At 39.6% G+C, this 16,871-nt stretch overlaps 1 protein-coding gene across 1 annotated transcript; it reads left to right on the top strand.

Annotated features, from left to right (window-relative positions):
• Positions 1 to 261: 261 nt before the first annotated feature.
• Positions 262 to 16,225, top strand: LOC111346509 (uncharacterized). The gene is made up of 14 exons (XM_088745322.1): positions 262 to 635; positions 3,100 to 3,156; positions 3,822 to 3,894; positions 4,158 to 4,228; positions 4,932 to 5,039; positions 5,678 to 5,997; positions 7,055 to 7,127; positions 7,662 to 7,725; positions 12,893 to 12,952; positions 13,509 to 13,686; positions 14,092 to 14,135; positions 14,264 to 14,338; positions 14,908 to 14,984; positions 15,745 to 16,225. The coding sequence occupies exons 1-14, from the start codon at positions 301 to 303 to the stop codon at positions 15,875 to 15,877; spliced, it is 1,668 nt and encodes a 555-aa protein (XP_088601448.1). The 5' UTR covers positions 262 to 300; the 3' UTR covers positions 15,878 to 16,225.
• The last annotated feature ends 646 nt before the right edge of the window (positions 16,226 to 16,871 follow it).

The following is a 16,871-nucleotide window of genomic DNA, read 5'->3' on the forward strand; positions in this document are numbered from 1 at the left end:
TTTTGCGAGATGTTTTAGCGATCACTAGTTGCTGGCATCCCTTGAAAATCCGGGAAGGTGGTTAATTTTGAATACTACGTTGATGAAATAAAAACATTGTCGAGAGCAGCATTTTTAAGGGGTTTTATCTAAACGATAGACAAAAATGAACGAGAAAAGCGCAAATAGCAGAAAACCAACTCAAAAATCCGCTCTAACTGGAGACCGGCTTCCCACCCCGGTCCAGTGGGAGCGGCATTTTTGAGCAGACAAAATTAATATCAGCGGTTACCCAAATGAGAAAACAAGGCTTCCACCAAAATGGCGGTCTTTGATGTGATTCTGAACGATAAAATTACTGACCTAAAAGACTTACTTCAGGCCGATCCGAAATGTGCCAACTCTGTAGGGTGGCATGGTCTAACACCACTTCATCACGCTGCACTAAGAAATAAAGAAGAATTAGTAGATTTACTTCTGCAGTATGGAGCTGACATCGACCGACCAAACGCTTACAGGGAGACACCGCTACACCTCGCTTGTCAAGCTGCCTCTTTAAAACTTGTCCACAAGTTTCTAGAGATCGGTGCAGACTTGAGAGCTGAGGACAGTGCTGGGAGAACATGCATTCATCATGCTGCCAAAAGTGGATCTGTGTAAGTGTTTCTACAAAAATGTGGACCAGTGCCAGTCAATTACTGCATCGAAAAGCGGAAAATTATTTTTGTTGGGTTTGTTTGTTTGTATTTTGCTCTGAGCGCATTTGACAACCTGACTTTTTGTCGTCAGACGTGTTCGTTCTGTAGATCTTATCAAATTTCAATTTCTCGTGACTATTAATGGGTTGTGGAAATTAGTTAATGTTCAGTGATGAAATTTACTTAGAATTGATAATAAATTAGAGCTTTATTAAATTCGTCAGGAAAATGAACACTCGAATTACCATGGACATTTTCCTAAAAAGTAGTGTCGCCATTCGCATCAAAGAAATGTGTTTTCTTCGATTATACATCCTTCCAATACTAAGAAACTAATTGATACAATTAGATTTTTTCCGTGTAATTTTCTATTTTTTGCCACTTTTTTGTGTGCATTAGTTAGTACATGTCGTACGTGCTGTTGGTTAGTTAAATTGAAACGAAGCGGTTATTGTACATGTGGAGCCCTAGTAAATGGAAAATCAAGCCTTCTCCTGTTTTAAAGATCATCACGTCTGAAATGATTATCAATTTTGCAGCACTATTCTAAAAAGAGTTCTCTACATCTTCATACGTAGGTAATTATTTGCCCAAAATTTAATCAGCTGACCGAAGGCGGAAGGACGTTCGTAGTTACTACTTGCCAACTTTGGAACAGCTTAAGGTGGCTGAACACTGTTTTTGATACCTTTGTTTCTTTCCCCATTTGTCTAAAACCCTTGATCTCTCGGTCGCCAAAACTGGCAGCAAGCAAGTTAACAATACAAACTTTGTTTTTTCGATAGTTGGGCTGACGTATGTGCCGTTGCCATGGCAACATGAATAGATATAAACAGGCCATTAAAATTGGTTTTGTTTTTTTGTAGAAAATCTAGTCATCAGATTTTCTTTATAATTTGCATGCAACAAGCTTGTAACAATACTCACAAGTTAACACCATTTTGCTAACAATTTCCCTTGTGGAAGGTTCACTTGATTTTCTACAATTTTCTTTGTTTAAAATCTTTTTTTTCAGTACTCCAGTTACTTTTTTCCTAAAGTATTTTCGTACCAAATTTCGTGAAGTTCTAATGAGTGGTTCTCAAGAAATAGGCATATTTCTGAGAAAGCAATAATTTTCCATTCAATCACAATTTTTTTGCTTACTTCGCATGTGCTGCATTTAACTGGATTCTTTCGGTATCAACGAAAACGTTGAGAATTGCAAGGTTCTTTGCACCGTTAACTTTTCTAACATATCTTTGTAAGAAAAGATAAAAGCCTTCAATACACTGCACCAAGTATAGAGAAAAATAGCACAGATAGTGTTGGTACGTGTTGAGTAAATAAAATGACCACTCTACTGATGGCATGTTTTTTTTTGCAATCCCTGTGCGTGTGCTGAATTGCATTAGCAAAAGCATGCACAAAAACTGTGCTCAGCCACCTTAAGCCTAGATCTCAGAAATGCAGTATCACAAGAATCTTTTAAGAATAATTATTATCAAAATGTCTTCTTCAAAGAGCAGTAGGAATTATACCATTTCATAGTTTAATCATATTCTGTACATATTTCTCTAGCCATATCATTAGCTTTTATACTTATTTATATTGATGTAGAACTTATATATTTCCTTAGTTTTATTAACTTTGTACTTTGACTTTACATATTGAGAATATGTTGTTATAATTTTAATTAGATAGTATGCCACAAGTTTACTAGTTTCTGTAACTATTTTGTGCTGCCCTCTTGAGATAAAATGTATTATTATTGTTATTATTATTATTATTTAACCAGGTGGTTAACCTTTAAACTTCTGAGATCTGCTTGTTAATTCTCCCCTCTTGCTGCTACACATTTCTCATAAATTAGCAATTTAGGGAAACTCTGATTTTCTTTTCATCCCATACATATCTCTTATTAACCAAGCATGAGGGCCGTACTGGGAGAATATCGGCCCGAGGTCTTGACAGTACGGACCAAGCGCAGCGAGGACCATACAAAAAAGACTGAGGGCTGATATTCTTCCAGTACGGTCCCGAGCAAGCTTGGTTGATAAGAGATTTATTATACGACTGAAGTTCAAAGGGACACATTAGTGCGGTATCATTCGGGACCATTCGGGACAGTGCCCGGTCCAATACTGAGAGAATATTGACCGGCAATAGAGCATTTTGATTGGTTGATTTTACTTATTGGCCCCTGACTGCCCGAGTCATGTAATAAATTATATTCAGGCTCAGTTTCAACAACTTTTTGGAATCTGCTCTTTCAGGCTTATTTCCTGAACAGCCGTCAGTAACTCCCAGCCTATCATGTAATCTTTTGCAACTAAAAACTGTCAGACTGGTAGAATTTCCATATTGTTTTTTTCTGATATCACATTTGTTTATTATGGGCATTACTTAATCACTATCATCTTTTTTTTTTTTTTTTTGTCAGATTGAAGTTGCATTACTTGACAGCCTGTGGTTTGAGTTTAAAGAAAAGAGATAACAGGTAAACCTGAGTAAGAACTGCTCATGGAGGCATGAATCAAACCAATCCTTACAGTAATAAACCCTACTTATGTAGTGGTGGAAATAAGGCCTGAAAAAAAAAAAAAATCAGGCCTGTACAGGATTTGAACCCATGACCCTTGCGATACTTTTGCAGTGCTCTACCAACTGAGCCTGAATTAAATTTTTTTTTCCAGTTCACATATATGATTTTCTTATTATTCAAAATAATTGCATTACGGTAAGGAGAAATTAAAGGGTGATCTGACAGTCTTAGGGTTGAAAGAGTTATAAGGAAATATTAATACGAGGATAGACTGTCAGGTAAGAGGAGAATTACATGGCATGATGGGGCCAAATCACAATGAAAAAGGTTTTTTTTTATATATATATATGGAGCAAAGGCTGGGAATTGGCTCAAGGTCTGGATATAGGGATAGAACTCTATAGCTCATGCCTTTGTTAACCCTCCAACTCCCAGAAGTGATTAACATATAACTTCTCCTTATACTATCCCTATATTATTTAACAAATGGGTACTGAGAATGCTCAAACTTATCAAGAGGAAATTGTTATCCTATCTTATATCATTTCTGCTTTTTGCTGTTAGTATAATTTTTCTCAACTATATTAAGTTTTTTTTTTTTTTTTTTTTTTTTTCATCAGAGGCCTTACTGCACTTCATGTAGCTGCAGAGAACAGTCAGGTTGAAGCCATAGAATATCTACTTCGTCATCAGGTTTGACATTCTGTAAATTACTAGATCGATTGAAAAATAAACTACTTTGCTTATATATGCATACTTGTATATTGAATATACAAACAGAAAATTTCTATCAACATTGGCTGAATGTGACAGCCAATCAGGAAACAGATGTTGCTTTATTTAGCTTTCAAGTAGAACCAAAGGCAGACGTTTAAGTTCATTATTTAAATTTCTTCTTCTTTGATATAATTTTCGGATGTACAAGTAAGACACAGTTAATTATTATATTTGTGCAGAGGTTTCCAACTGATGTGCGAGACAATGGAAATTCTACACCCCTTCACTTAGCTGCCAAGCATGCTCACTGGTAAGTCAGTAAGTCAGTTTATGACATTGTATTACACAATAATTATTTTAAGTTCTTGCAGAAATGTTTTTGGTAAACATCCTTATTTTAGGATGCCTAAAAAATACATGTTCTTAACCAATTTTATCTAGTAAAACAAAATGGATGTAAAAAACATCAATGGTAACATCTCCTTTGGCTTGTGTTTTGTAAAAGTTTAAATAGAACAGCTTGTGGCTTATTTTCATCAGAATGTAACTTGCTTCATATCCACTTGTATTCCACCTTGTCTGACCCATGTACAGTGGAACTTTGATTTAATGAAGTGTCAAGGGACTGAGGAAATTGGTTCGTTATATCAAGGTTCTGGAGCATACATTTTACTTTAACTTTAGCCGGGCTGAAACTGAAGTATCGTTCATTATCCTGAGGACATCGTTATGCAGAGTTTTGTTAAATCAAGGTTCCACTGTATTTTATGTTAAATCATTGAATAACATGTTTGTATACAATTGTAGATATTACATGTACATGACTATTTAGTCAACATCAGATCAATATCCACACAGTCCCGGGTATTAGCTTTTTTGACAGATTAAGGCTGTGTTGTATTTTAGAGGCTCCACAAACTGTTTAACCACAGTAAAACTTTAAATTAAAAGTGATTTAATATCTAATCTTTTTTAATTGACTTTTTTATCTCTTCGGTGATTGTTTTATGCAGTGAAGTTGCATGGATTTTGGAGAGCAAAAGCACATTATCAATGATCAATGAACCAGATGTGATGGGGAAAACTCCTGTGGACTATGCTAGTGATCTAGAAACTCCAAGGTACTAAAGGACTGAAATTTCTTTTCCAGTCATCATATTTAGCTTTACTGATTAAAGATGACATAAAGCACAACCCAAAATGATCCTGTAAGCTGTTCAGATGAAATGATATGAGGACACAATAATTATGATGTTTGGTGGTGTTTTGTCCTAAATGTCTTTTATTCAGAGAAGTCATTGAATTTTTGACTGTCTCTCAACAAGTCCCTCAAATCCTGACTGTTACTCATTCACTTAGAAATACCGTAAAAACCCTAAAATAAGCTGCACCCACTGTCTCATGGAAAGCTATATGGCAGGTAGGGCTATTGCTGTATTTAGGTTCATCATTGACCTGCATCCAGCAAGGTGCTAGGACCAGTGCAACCTGGGAAAAAGTCACTGAGTTATTGTTAGTGGTACAGTTGGATAGGGAAGGTGGTAAATTTTGAATAGGTGGTGGAATGGAGTGAAATGTCATGTATCTTCTTGTTGTCTTGTTTTGTGTTGTAAACCTAAACCTCATGTGATGAATTCAAGTAAAAAAGATGGTAAATTTTGAGCTTGGATGTGGAGTAGATAAAGGTGCAGCTATAACCCTCTTGATAACCTTCACTTATGGTAAGTGGACATTTTCCTTTTTTTTCCCATTATTGTAGACACCTCTGGCTGAAGAGACACTTGAAGTACTGGCAAGCCAGTCGCTGCCCTCGCAGTCGTCCACCCAATCCCTGGATGCCATGGCTCTTACTTCTCCTGTCCCCCTCTTGTGGAATATTTCTTATTGCCTTTTTTTTCTATCAGCTCTCACAGATGTTTGCAGTATTGTCAACACTGGCAATCACAATTTTTTTTAATATCTGGTCATTCTCCAAACACAGATTGCAACACATCTCAGCTCTTCCAAGTCCTGCTCTGGCAGGGTTTTTCTTTGGGTCCATACTACAAAGCCTCCTCTGCTATTTTTTTTATATTATGCCACATATCCTTTAAGAATTCAGTACTAATTTGTTGATTAAGAAAGAAATAGAAGCTAGTTACCAGTTGTAAACCTCACATGGTTGTGTAAGGCTTATCTTGGTTCCAGTTCCTTCAGCTCAGTGGTAGAGCATTTGAGTGGTGAAGTCACTGGACCATGAAGTCAAACCTTCATTACAAACTTCTCTGTAAATATGAACAGTAATTTCAGATGGTCATTTCTCTGATGACTTCAATTGCACTGAGGTTGAATTTTAGAAATCAGTGCAGATTTGAATTTGTCTTATACAGATTTTTGTATTCAACAACTTGTCTTATTACATGACTCGGGCAATCAGAGGGCCAATAACTAAAATCAAACAATCCAAATGCTCTTTTGCCAGTCAGTATTCTCTCAGTATTGGACCGAGCACTGTCCCAAATGGTCCCGAATGATACCGCACTTGTGTCCCTTTGAACTTCAGTCGTATAATAAATCTCTTATTAACCAAGCTTGCTCGGGACCATACTGGAAGAATATTGGCCCTCCGTCTTTTTTTTGTGGACCTCAGTGCGCTCGGTCCCTACTGTCAAGACCTCGGGCCGATATGCTCCCAGTACGGCCCTTGCGCTTGGTTAATAAGATATATTTACATGCCATATCACACTAAACTTACATATATATAACATCTTGTGTCTGTACTCTTAAGTACAGACACAAGATGTTATGTTAACATGTTATATTAACATTTTCGCTCCGACGAAGGGCTAACACTTGAAAGGTCAGCTTTTATAATCGTTACGGTGACCAATTTACCACTTCAACTTTGTTGATATATCCAAATTATTTCGTTACTCCCACCAACGCAGCCCCAAACAGTTTCTTTCGAAACTATTAGCCTTTATTCATTTGTACCCTTAAGTATCTTGCTTTGTCTTGTGCTTTTGATGATAAATGTACTCAAGAGTATGAGAGCGATCTTCACGATAATGAACTCCACTTAAGCAGTAGTGAAAATAAGGCCAGCTCCCACTTGGCTTTTTAGCTTAGTCCAAGAGAATATCTCCTTAACGTTATTCACAACTGTGGCCTGATTTTCTTTGGACTTTGCTCTCAGTTCTTCTTTTAGCAGTCACTTTTGTATCATTGAGGTGAGTGAGACAAGATAGTTTCCTTAATTTGTTTCACCTTCTCAGTTTATGATTATTGTTGAGTCTTAAGCTGCTCATCGGTCTTTTCTTATGCGTTAGTAATTGAAGAAACTTGTAGAAGGTTTAAAGGTGGTGGTTCAGTGGGGTGTGGGGGGAGGTGAGGGGGACGGGGGTCCAGGGAACTCATATATACCCCCAGTCATTAGACATTGTTGATTTATTTACTACTTGTCTAAAGCCAATATTCTTTTAACTGCAGGTTCACATATTAAAAGTCATATAAAAGTACTTATAATGTGCTTGTCTTGAAATGTTTCTTGGTTCTAGTGTAAAATTCTGGTTTTTCATTATCAAAGGTTGGACCCCTCTTCATCAAAAATTCCTAGATGTGCCTGATGTTGCTCTCCTCCCCCCTTCCCCTCCCCCTTTCCCTCCCCCTTTCAGCCAAAGGTGTTGATTTTATTTCATTAATCTGTGACATATCAATGTGTAGTATGACTGAATCTTTTGTGGTCTCGCTTCATTTGTTCACAGGAATTTATATTCTAACCCTGGTGTTGTGGAGTCCAATAGAATATCAGACAATGGAGAATCAATGGTAAGAAATAAAATAGTGACGCATGGACTCGGACCTCTGGGGTCATGGAAATAATACGTGTATGAGGAAATCAAATAGGAACTTGAAGCGTTCAATGTAATGGCTTGCGAGCAGGTTATCATTGGCAGTGCGACAGGGGGTGAGCATTATGTATAAAGTGGGATAAGGGTCAAAATCCAGTTCCAAATAGGAACAGGCACAACAAAAAGCCAGACCTCGAAATGGGGACAGGCACAGCTTATTAGGAACAGGCACACCTTATTAGGAGCAGGCACAGCTTATTAGGAACAGGAACAGCTTATTAGGAACAGGCACAGCTTATTAGGAACAGGCACACCTTATTAGGAACAGGCACAGCCTATTAGGAACAGGCATGGCCTATTAGGAACAGGCACAGCTTATTAGGAACAGGCACAGCTTATTCGGAACAGGCACAGCTTATTAGGAACAGGCACAGCTTATTAGGAACAGGCACAGCTTATTAGGAACAGGCCCAGCTTAATAGGAACAGGCACAGCTTAATAGGAACAGGCACAGCTTAATAGGAACAGGCACAGCTTATTAGGAACAGGCACAGCTTATTAGGAGCAGGCACAGCTTATTAGGAACAGGCACAGCTTATTAGGAACAGGCACAGCCTATTAGGAACAGGCACAGCTTATTAGGAACAGGCACAGCTTATTAGGAACAGGCACAGCTTATTAGGAACAGGCACACCTTATTAGGAACAGGCACAGCCTATTAGGAACAGGCACAGCCTATTAGGAACAGGCACAGCTTATTAGGAACAGGCACAGCTTATTAGGAAAAGGCACAGCTTATTAGGAACAGGCCCAGCTTAATAGGAACAGGCACAGCTTAATAGGAACAGGCACAGCTTAATAGGAACAGGCACAGCTTATTAGGAACAGGCACAGCTTATTAGGAGCAGGCACAGCTTATTAGGAACAGGCACAGCCTATTAGGAACAGGCACAGCCTATTAGGAACCGGCACAGCTTATTAGGAACAGGCACAGCTTATTAGGAACAGGCACAGCTTATTAGGAACAGGCACACCTTATTAGGAACAGGCACAGCCTATTAGGAACAGGCACAGCCTATTAGGAACAGGCACAGCTTATTAGGAACAGGCACAGCTTATTAGGAACAGGCACAGCTTATTAGGAACAGGCACAGCTTATTAGGAACAGGCACACCTTATTAGGAACAGGCACACCTTATTAGGAACAGGCACACCTTATTAGGAACAGGCACAGCTTAATAGGAACAGGCACAGCCTATTAGGAACAGGCACAGCCTATTAGGAGCAGGCACAGCCTATTAGGAGCAGGCACAGCCTATTAGGAGCAGGCACAGCCTATTAGGAGCAGGCACAGCCTATTAGGAACAGGCACAGCTTATTAGGAACAGGCACAGCTTATTAGGAACAGGCACAGCCTATTAGGAACAGGCACAGCTTATTAGGAACAGGCACAGCTTATTAGGAGCAGGCACAGCTTATTAGGAACAGGCACAGCTTATTAGGAGCAGGCACAGCTTATTAGGAACAGGCACAGGTTATTAGGAACAGGCACAGCTCATTAGAAACAGGCACGGCATAATAGGGACAGGTACAGCCTATTAGGAACAGGCACAGCTTGGCAAAGCGAGGAGCACTGGGCATCAAGATTCCCAGAAGGCCCTCTGAGAGGCAATTAAAGATGACTACCAGAATGCAGCAATGCAAGTAAGTAAATCACAGGCTAGGGGGCCCACAGAAGCGGCGTGTCTGGTCGTTTGTTCGAAATATAAAGAAATGTATGGGAGAATATTGAAGAGTCGTAATATCGTAAACTTTTAATAAGGAATTTCTATGTTAAGGCTCAAAATGAATGTAAACCTACCTCACTTGCTGTGTATTGTCGTTTCTGTGGTTCTAAATGGCGAAAAATTGTTTTCTAAATTGATTTGATTTTGGCAAAAACCCACCAAATCGCTCAAATTCGCCATTTAGAACCACAGAAACGACAATACACAGCAAGTGAGGTAGGTTTACATTAATTTTGAGCCTTAACATAGAGATTCCTTGTTAAAAGTTTACGATATTACGACTCTTCAATATTCTCCCATACATTTCTTTATATTTCGAACAAACGACCAGACACGCCGCTTGTGTGGGCCCCCGTAATTTACTTACTTGCTGCATTCTGGTAGCCATCTTTAATTGCCTCTTAGAGGGCCTTCTGGGAATCTTGGTGCCTAGTGCTCCTTGCTTTGCCAAGCTGTGCCTCTTCCTAATAGGCTGTACCTGTCCCTATTATGCCGTGCCTGTTTCTAATGAGCTGTGCCTATTCCTAATAGGCTGTGCCTGTCCCTATTACGCCGTGCCTGTTTCTAATGAGCTGTGCCTGTTTCTAATAAGCTGTGCCTGTTTCTAATAAGCTGTGCCTGTTCCTAATAAGCTGTGCCTGTTCCTAATAAGCTGTGCCTGTTTCTAATAAGCTGTGCCTGCTCCTAATAAGCTGTGCCTGTTCCTAATAAGCTGTGCCTGCTCCTAATAAGCTGTGCCTGTTTCTAATAAGCTGTGCCTGTTCCTAATAAGCTGTGCCTGTTCCTAATAGGCTGTGCCTGTTCCTAATAGGCTGTGCCTGCTCCTAATAAGCTGTGCCTGTTCCTAATAAGCTGTGCCTGCTCCTAATAAGCTGTGCCTGTTCCTAATAAGCTGTGCCTGTTCCTAATAAGCTGTGCCTGTTCCTAATAGGCTGTGCCTGTTCCTAATAAGGTGTGCCTGTTCCTAATAAGCTGTGCCTGTTCCTAATAGGGTGTGCCTGCTCCTAATAAGCTGTGCCTGCTCCTAATAAGCTGTGCCTGCTCCTAATAAGCTGTGCCTGTTCCTAATAAGCTGTGCCTGTTCCTAATAAGCTGTGCCTGTTCCTAATAAGCTGTGCCTGTTCCTAATAGGCCATGCCTGTTCCTAATAGGCTGTGCCTGTTCCTAATAGGCTGTGCCTGTTCCTAATAGGCTGTTCCTGTTCCTAATAAGGTGTGCCTGTTCCTAATAAGCTGTGCCTGTTCCTAATAAGGTGTGCCTGCTCCTAATAAGCTGTGCCTGCTCCTAATAAGCTGTGCGTGCTCCTAATAAGCTGTGCCTGTTCCTAATAAGCTGTGCCTGTTCCTAATAAGCTGTGCCTGTTCCTAATAAGCTGTGCCTGTTCCTAATAAGGTGTGCCTGTTCCTAATAAGCTGTGCCTGTTCCTAATAAGCTGTGCCTGTTCCTAATAAGCTGTGCCTGTTCCTAATAAGCTGTGCCTGTTCCTAATAGGCTGTGCCTGTTCCTAATAGGCTGTGCCTGTTCCTAATAGGCTGTGCCTGTTCCTAATAGGCTGTGCCTGCTCCTAATAGGCTGTGCCTGCTCCTAATAGGCTGTGCCTGTTCCTAATAGGCTGTGCCTGTTCCTAATAAGGTGTGCCTGTTCCTAATAAGCTGTGCCTGCTCCTAATAAGGTGTGCCTGCTCCTAATAAGCTGTGCCTGCTCCTAATAAGCTGTGCGTGCTCCTAATAAGCTGTGCCTGTTCCTAATAAGCTGTGCCTGTTCCTAATAAGGTGTGCCTGTTCCTAATAAGCTGTGCCTGTTCCTAATAAGCTGTGCCTGTTCCTAATAAGCTGTGCCTGTTCCTAATAAGCTGTGCCTGTTCCTAATAAGCTGTGCCTGTTCCTTATAAGCTGTGCCTGTTCCTAATAAGCTGTGCCTGTTCCTAATAAGCTGTGCCTGTTCCTAATAAGCTGTGCCTGTTCCTAATAGGCTGTGCCTGTTCCTAATAAGGTGTGCCTGCTCCTAATAAGCTGTGCCTGTTCCTAATAAGCTGTGCCTGTTCCTAATAAGCTGTGCCTGCTCCTAATAAGCTGTGCCTGTTCCTAATAAGCTGTGCCTGTTTCTAATAAGCTGTGCCTGCTCCTAATAAGCTGTGCCTGTTCCTAATAGGCTGTGCCTGTTCCTAATAGGCTGTGCCTGTTCCTAATAGGCTGTGCCTGTTCCTAATAGGCTGTGCCTGTTCCTAATAGGCTGTGCCGGTTCCTAATAGGCTGTGCCTGTTCCTAATAGGCTGTGCCTGTTCCTAATAAGCTGTGCCTGTTTCTAGTAAGCTGTGCCTGTTCCTAATAAGCTGTGCCTGTTCCTAATAAGCTGTGCCTGTTCCTAATAAGCTGTGCCTGTTCCTAATAAGCTGTGCCTGTTCCTAATAAGCTGTGCCTGCTCCTAATAGGCTGTGCCTGTTCCTAATAGGCTGTGCCGGTTCCTAATAGGCTGTGCCTGTTCCTAATAAGCTGTGCCTGTTCCTAATAAGCTGTGCCTGTTTCTAGTAAGCTGTGCCTGCTCCTAATAAGCTGTGCCTGTTCCTAATAAGCTGTGCCTGTTCCTAATAAGCTGTGCCTGTTCCTAATAAGCTGTGCCTGTTCCTAATAAGCTGTGCCTGTTCCTAATAAGCTGTGCCTGTTCCTAATAAGCTGTGCCTGTTCCTAATAAGCTGTGCCTGTTCCTAATAAGGTGTGCCTGTTCCTAATAAGGTGTGCCTGTTCCTAATAAGCTGTTCCTGTTCCTAATAAGCTGTGCCTGTTCCTAATAAGGTGTGCCTGTTCCTAATAAGCTGTTCCTGTTCCTAATAAGCTGTGCCTGTTCCTAATAAGCTGTGCCTGTTCCTAATCGGCTCTGCCTGTCCCTATTTCGATGTCTGGCTTTTTGTTGTGCCTGTTCCTATTTGGAACTGGATTTTGACCCCGATCCCGCTTTATAGTTATGAGCGCGCGAGAAATCCGCGCATGCTTTTAATGTCAGACTCCACTCTGACTTCTCGCTTCTCACCAGCTTGAATTCTAAGGGCTTGGCCCCATCATTTCTGAAGTAGCTGGAGATAAATCAAGAAAAATTAATCAGTTGCGTTAAATGTTATTTTAAAAGAGCGTCTCATATCCCAATTTCGATATTTTGATATTCAGTGGCAAATCGGTGACCTCACCTGTAGGCTTTGGGGAATAACCTACAGAGCTTGTAACTCGGGGGGATCATATTCCCTGATGCCTCGTGTGGTTGTTAATTGTTTTCACACGGAATTTTAAAACTTCGGAATTGGGCAGTTTTATTACTATTATCATTTAATTTTAAACAGGAAAATTTAATTTATTTCCCCAACAGAGCATTCTTGATGTAGCCAAAGGAGTCTTACCAGAGAGTCAATTTTGCACCGTTTGCGAGGTAGCAACACTGTGGTTTATTAAAATAGTTATTCCAAAGTTCGGATAGCATAATTTACAATCGAGTGTTTGAGTTTTTCTGCTTTGGCATCTCATACCATATCTAAAAGCTCAAAACAAGAAAATGGAGTTAGTCGTTCTGATAGCAGTATTTCTGAAATAGCAAGAACATTATAATCTCATGAAGGGGATGCGAAGGGGTTTTGACGAAGTACGTCGCCTTGTGGGTGCTTCCAGACGAAGATGAGTGCAATTTTTCTTTTGCGAAAGTGTCGTGGAATTTTAGTAAACTTGTTGCTCTAATTGCAGCTAATTATGAGCGTTCTCAAAGTCATGAAGAAGCGAAACTTCGTTCGTTGGAATTTCCGCTCCCTCTAAAATTAATGATTTGTCTCATGTACAAATGACAATTTTCAGGGTGGATTGTGTGTGTTACTTTCTTATCAATTTTTGGTTTTACAAGGGTGAAGATAGTTACCGGGGGAAGTTATCGTAACTAAAGAATGTTACTATAATAGTAGCACTCACAGCAAAACATTTCATTGTTCTCTTGACAGATTGTGATGCCTGAATTTACAAAACATTGCAAACTGTGCGAAGTATGTATAGAGAGTTTGGATCACCACTGTCTATTCCTCATGAACTGTGTGGCAAGGAACAACCACAGAGCGTTTGTGTGCTTTATCATTGAAATATTAGTGGCCAATGCTCTGTTTGTGAGGGCAACAACTTCGTGTGAGTTGAAGTTGTAACTTAGGGAGATAGTTCGGGATACCAGTTGTGCCGTCGTGTATGTCATTGTCAAACATACAGAAAAATTGAAACATACTTATGTTTTGTGTAAAGTTTTTCTTATATAAGCAATACAATGCACTTTTTATCGGTTCACCGGCGCGTAATAACTCTCTTGGGATGTTGGGAGAACACTCAAAAAGTTTTGAAACACGGGGCGGAGGCGAATGATTCACAAACTTTTCTCGCCGATAAACCGAGAGAAGGTGCAGGCCAATACTAAAAGGAATTTTCCTTGGTATCATGATATACCTCCTGACTTTTTATTTTATTTTTTTTTTTTTTTAAGTCTAATATGGGATTTCTCATATTTTCTAGTCTGAATGAACCTTTCTGTTCCTCCAACAGATTTTAACTTAAAAGTGTTTATGGGAGAGGCATCGTCATTCGGGGTACGTGAGAATACTGTTGTTCACGGTTAAACTAGCCAACAGGAATTTAGAGACGATTATGAAAAAGGCTGAAGTATTCTTAAATTGATCACTAAACACTATTTTTTACTGCTTTTTTACTACTACAGGAGGCTATGGGCCATGATGTCTATGTTTCAGTTCTCTTTATTCTCAATTGCCTCGGATTGTTCTATGTATTTTTCGTAAGTCCTGTGATTGCCATTTAGTTTGTTTTGTTGTTGTTGTTCCTATAGTTGAAAGATGCAGTAACAATATGATAAAGTGTCTTTTGTTGGACTTTAATTCATAACATAGGCGTTGATAAGTGACATTTGGTGAAAAAATAAATCATTATTGTGACGCTAATTAGAAAATGTGGTTTCAACTTTCCACTCTGTACAGGATACACAAGCTAAGAATTCGACATCACTGTTACTTTAGGGACTGATTATCGGCAATTCGAGGCGTGACTAAATTGACATGGTTTGCACACCTGCGGGGGTTAAATACCGGTTCTTATGCTTAACCGCGTGCATTATTTTAGCTACATGAAGTAAACTTGTTTTGAAACCAAAAGCTGTCTTCTCCAGTATATCACGCGAAACAAAACAATCAACGCAGACTGAACAACCTTATCTTGTTTCTTCTCATTGTCACTTCCTGTCTAATCTTGTCTTACCTTGGCTCATCTTACTTTATCCAATCCCATCTCAATTTTTTCCGTTTCATTTCATCGTATGAAATGTCTTGTCTCCTCTTATTTCATCCGCAGTTAACATTTTTCCAGTTCAAGGTTATTACTGACGGTGGTACAACGTATTACTCATCAGATGGTAGCACACTTCACAGGTAAAGCACTGTAAACGATTATACCAGAGGAACTTTTCCTTTTATTCAGGAGTTTAGGGAAAGTTGAGCTGACAGTGTTTGATGATAGATGCTTTCTAGGAGGATAGCATCATAGTTATAACTACACACTGGACAGAATCTAAATGCGCGAAGGGGTCATATTCTTCGAACTCTAGTTGATCCTCACATCTCTCTGCTAACAGGAAATCTGTTAGCAAGCATTTCTGTTGAACATAGCTGTTAAAACGCAAAGAAAGAAACTTAAGCTCGTAAGTACCATACCGCCCAACCAATGGTTTTATTATTGTTGTTGTTGTTGTTGTTATTTTTTTTTATGATAATTATAAACCTTTATTCACTATAATCACTAAAATTATTTACAAAAATTATGATAAAAATTGGCCCGCTTCGTTTAATAATTACAGCAATTATTTGCAATTTTAAACCATATATCTAATTATTTACAAATTTTTAAAAGAATTAATATTAATGTTCACGATAGAGGACTGATTACAATATATGACAAAAGAAAACATTTAGCATTACGAAATGCATTATTATTATTATTACTATTAGTATTAGTATTATTATTATTATTATTATTATTATTATTGTTATTGTTATTATTATTATATTTCCGAGTCGTTAAAAAGCTACTAGTTACTTCTTCGGCCTGTTGCCACGAAACAAGAAGATGAACTGATCTTTGTTTATTTATCTGTTTGCTTATATTTTTCTCTTTTTATTAATCCTGGAACAGAACGTGGAAAGAACTTTGGGGTTTCAAAGGTGTCTCGTGGACTCGAAGGATGAAGATCTTTCTTCAATTCCTTCTAGGGGAATACTCTTTTTACAAGAAAATGAAAACGAAAAAGGCACAGAGACTTGTATAGTTGTTGTATCCTAGTTTCTTGGAACAGAGGAGATTTCGAGACCAAGACGTTGGTATGGAGACGTAAGGGCCGGGTTCTCGGACGGTAGAACTCAACTAACCAGAACGAAGGCGAATTTAAACATATATCCATGAGAGATGTTGAGGATTCCTCCGTATACACATTATTTTCCTCAGCAGCGTGCGCATGTTACCAGTCAGTTTAATGAAAGTTCCCATTGCGTTCGACAATGACGTTGGTAACAATCTAGGTGACCACAAGAACGGATAGAATTTCTGTAGCGTACTCAAACCAACAAATTTAATTCCAGTGTTTTCGCTATTTTCATAAACAAATCATAAAGATATATATGTTATTCACCAGCCGGGAGGTCCGTATTGGGAAAAACTGTGCCCGAGGTCTTGGATACCGCCCGAGGCCGTAGGCCGAGGGCGGTACTCAAGACAGAGGGCTCAGATTTTCCCAATACGGACCGACCTATGCTGGTGAATAACATTTTTGAGTTATTTTTAAAAACAAATAATAATAATTTTTTTATGTGCGGCAAATTATGTGGGGCAAATTATCAAGCAAGCCTAAGAGCCACCGGATGAGACGGAAATTAAGACCCTGCAAGCGAATGCACGAAGAGAAAAATAGGAATTGTTAAAGAGGCAGTGTGAGCAAGTGAGGGAATCCTTGTCTAGCAAAACTGAACGCAGGGTAGAGCTAGCTGCGGAGAAAGGAGCCTCGAATTGGTTGACAGTGATCCCGATAAAGGAGACGAATTTTAATTTGAACAAAAGAGAATTCAGAGACGCAATTAAACTAAGGTATGACTGAGAGATCGCTGACCTACCTGCCATGTGCACAGGTGGGGACTTTTTTACCGTTGATCATGCTATGGTCTGCCGGCATGGGGGGCTGATCATTCAAAGGTACAATGAGATTAGGGATCTAGAAGCGGAAATGTTGCGCATGGTTTGCACTGACGTAGAGACAGCCAGTTCTTAAG

Source organism: Stylophora pistillata, chromosome 14, assembly GCF_964205215.1.
Source record: "Stylophora pistillata chromosome 14, jaStyPist1.2, whole genome shotgun sequence".
NCBI lineage: Eukaryota > Metazoa > Cnidaria > Anthozoa > Scleractinia > Pocilloporidae > Stylophora > Stylophora pistillata.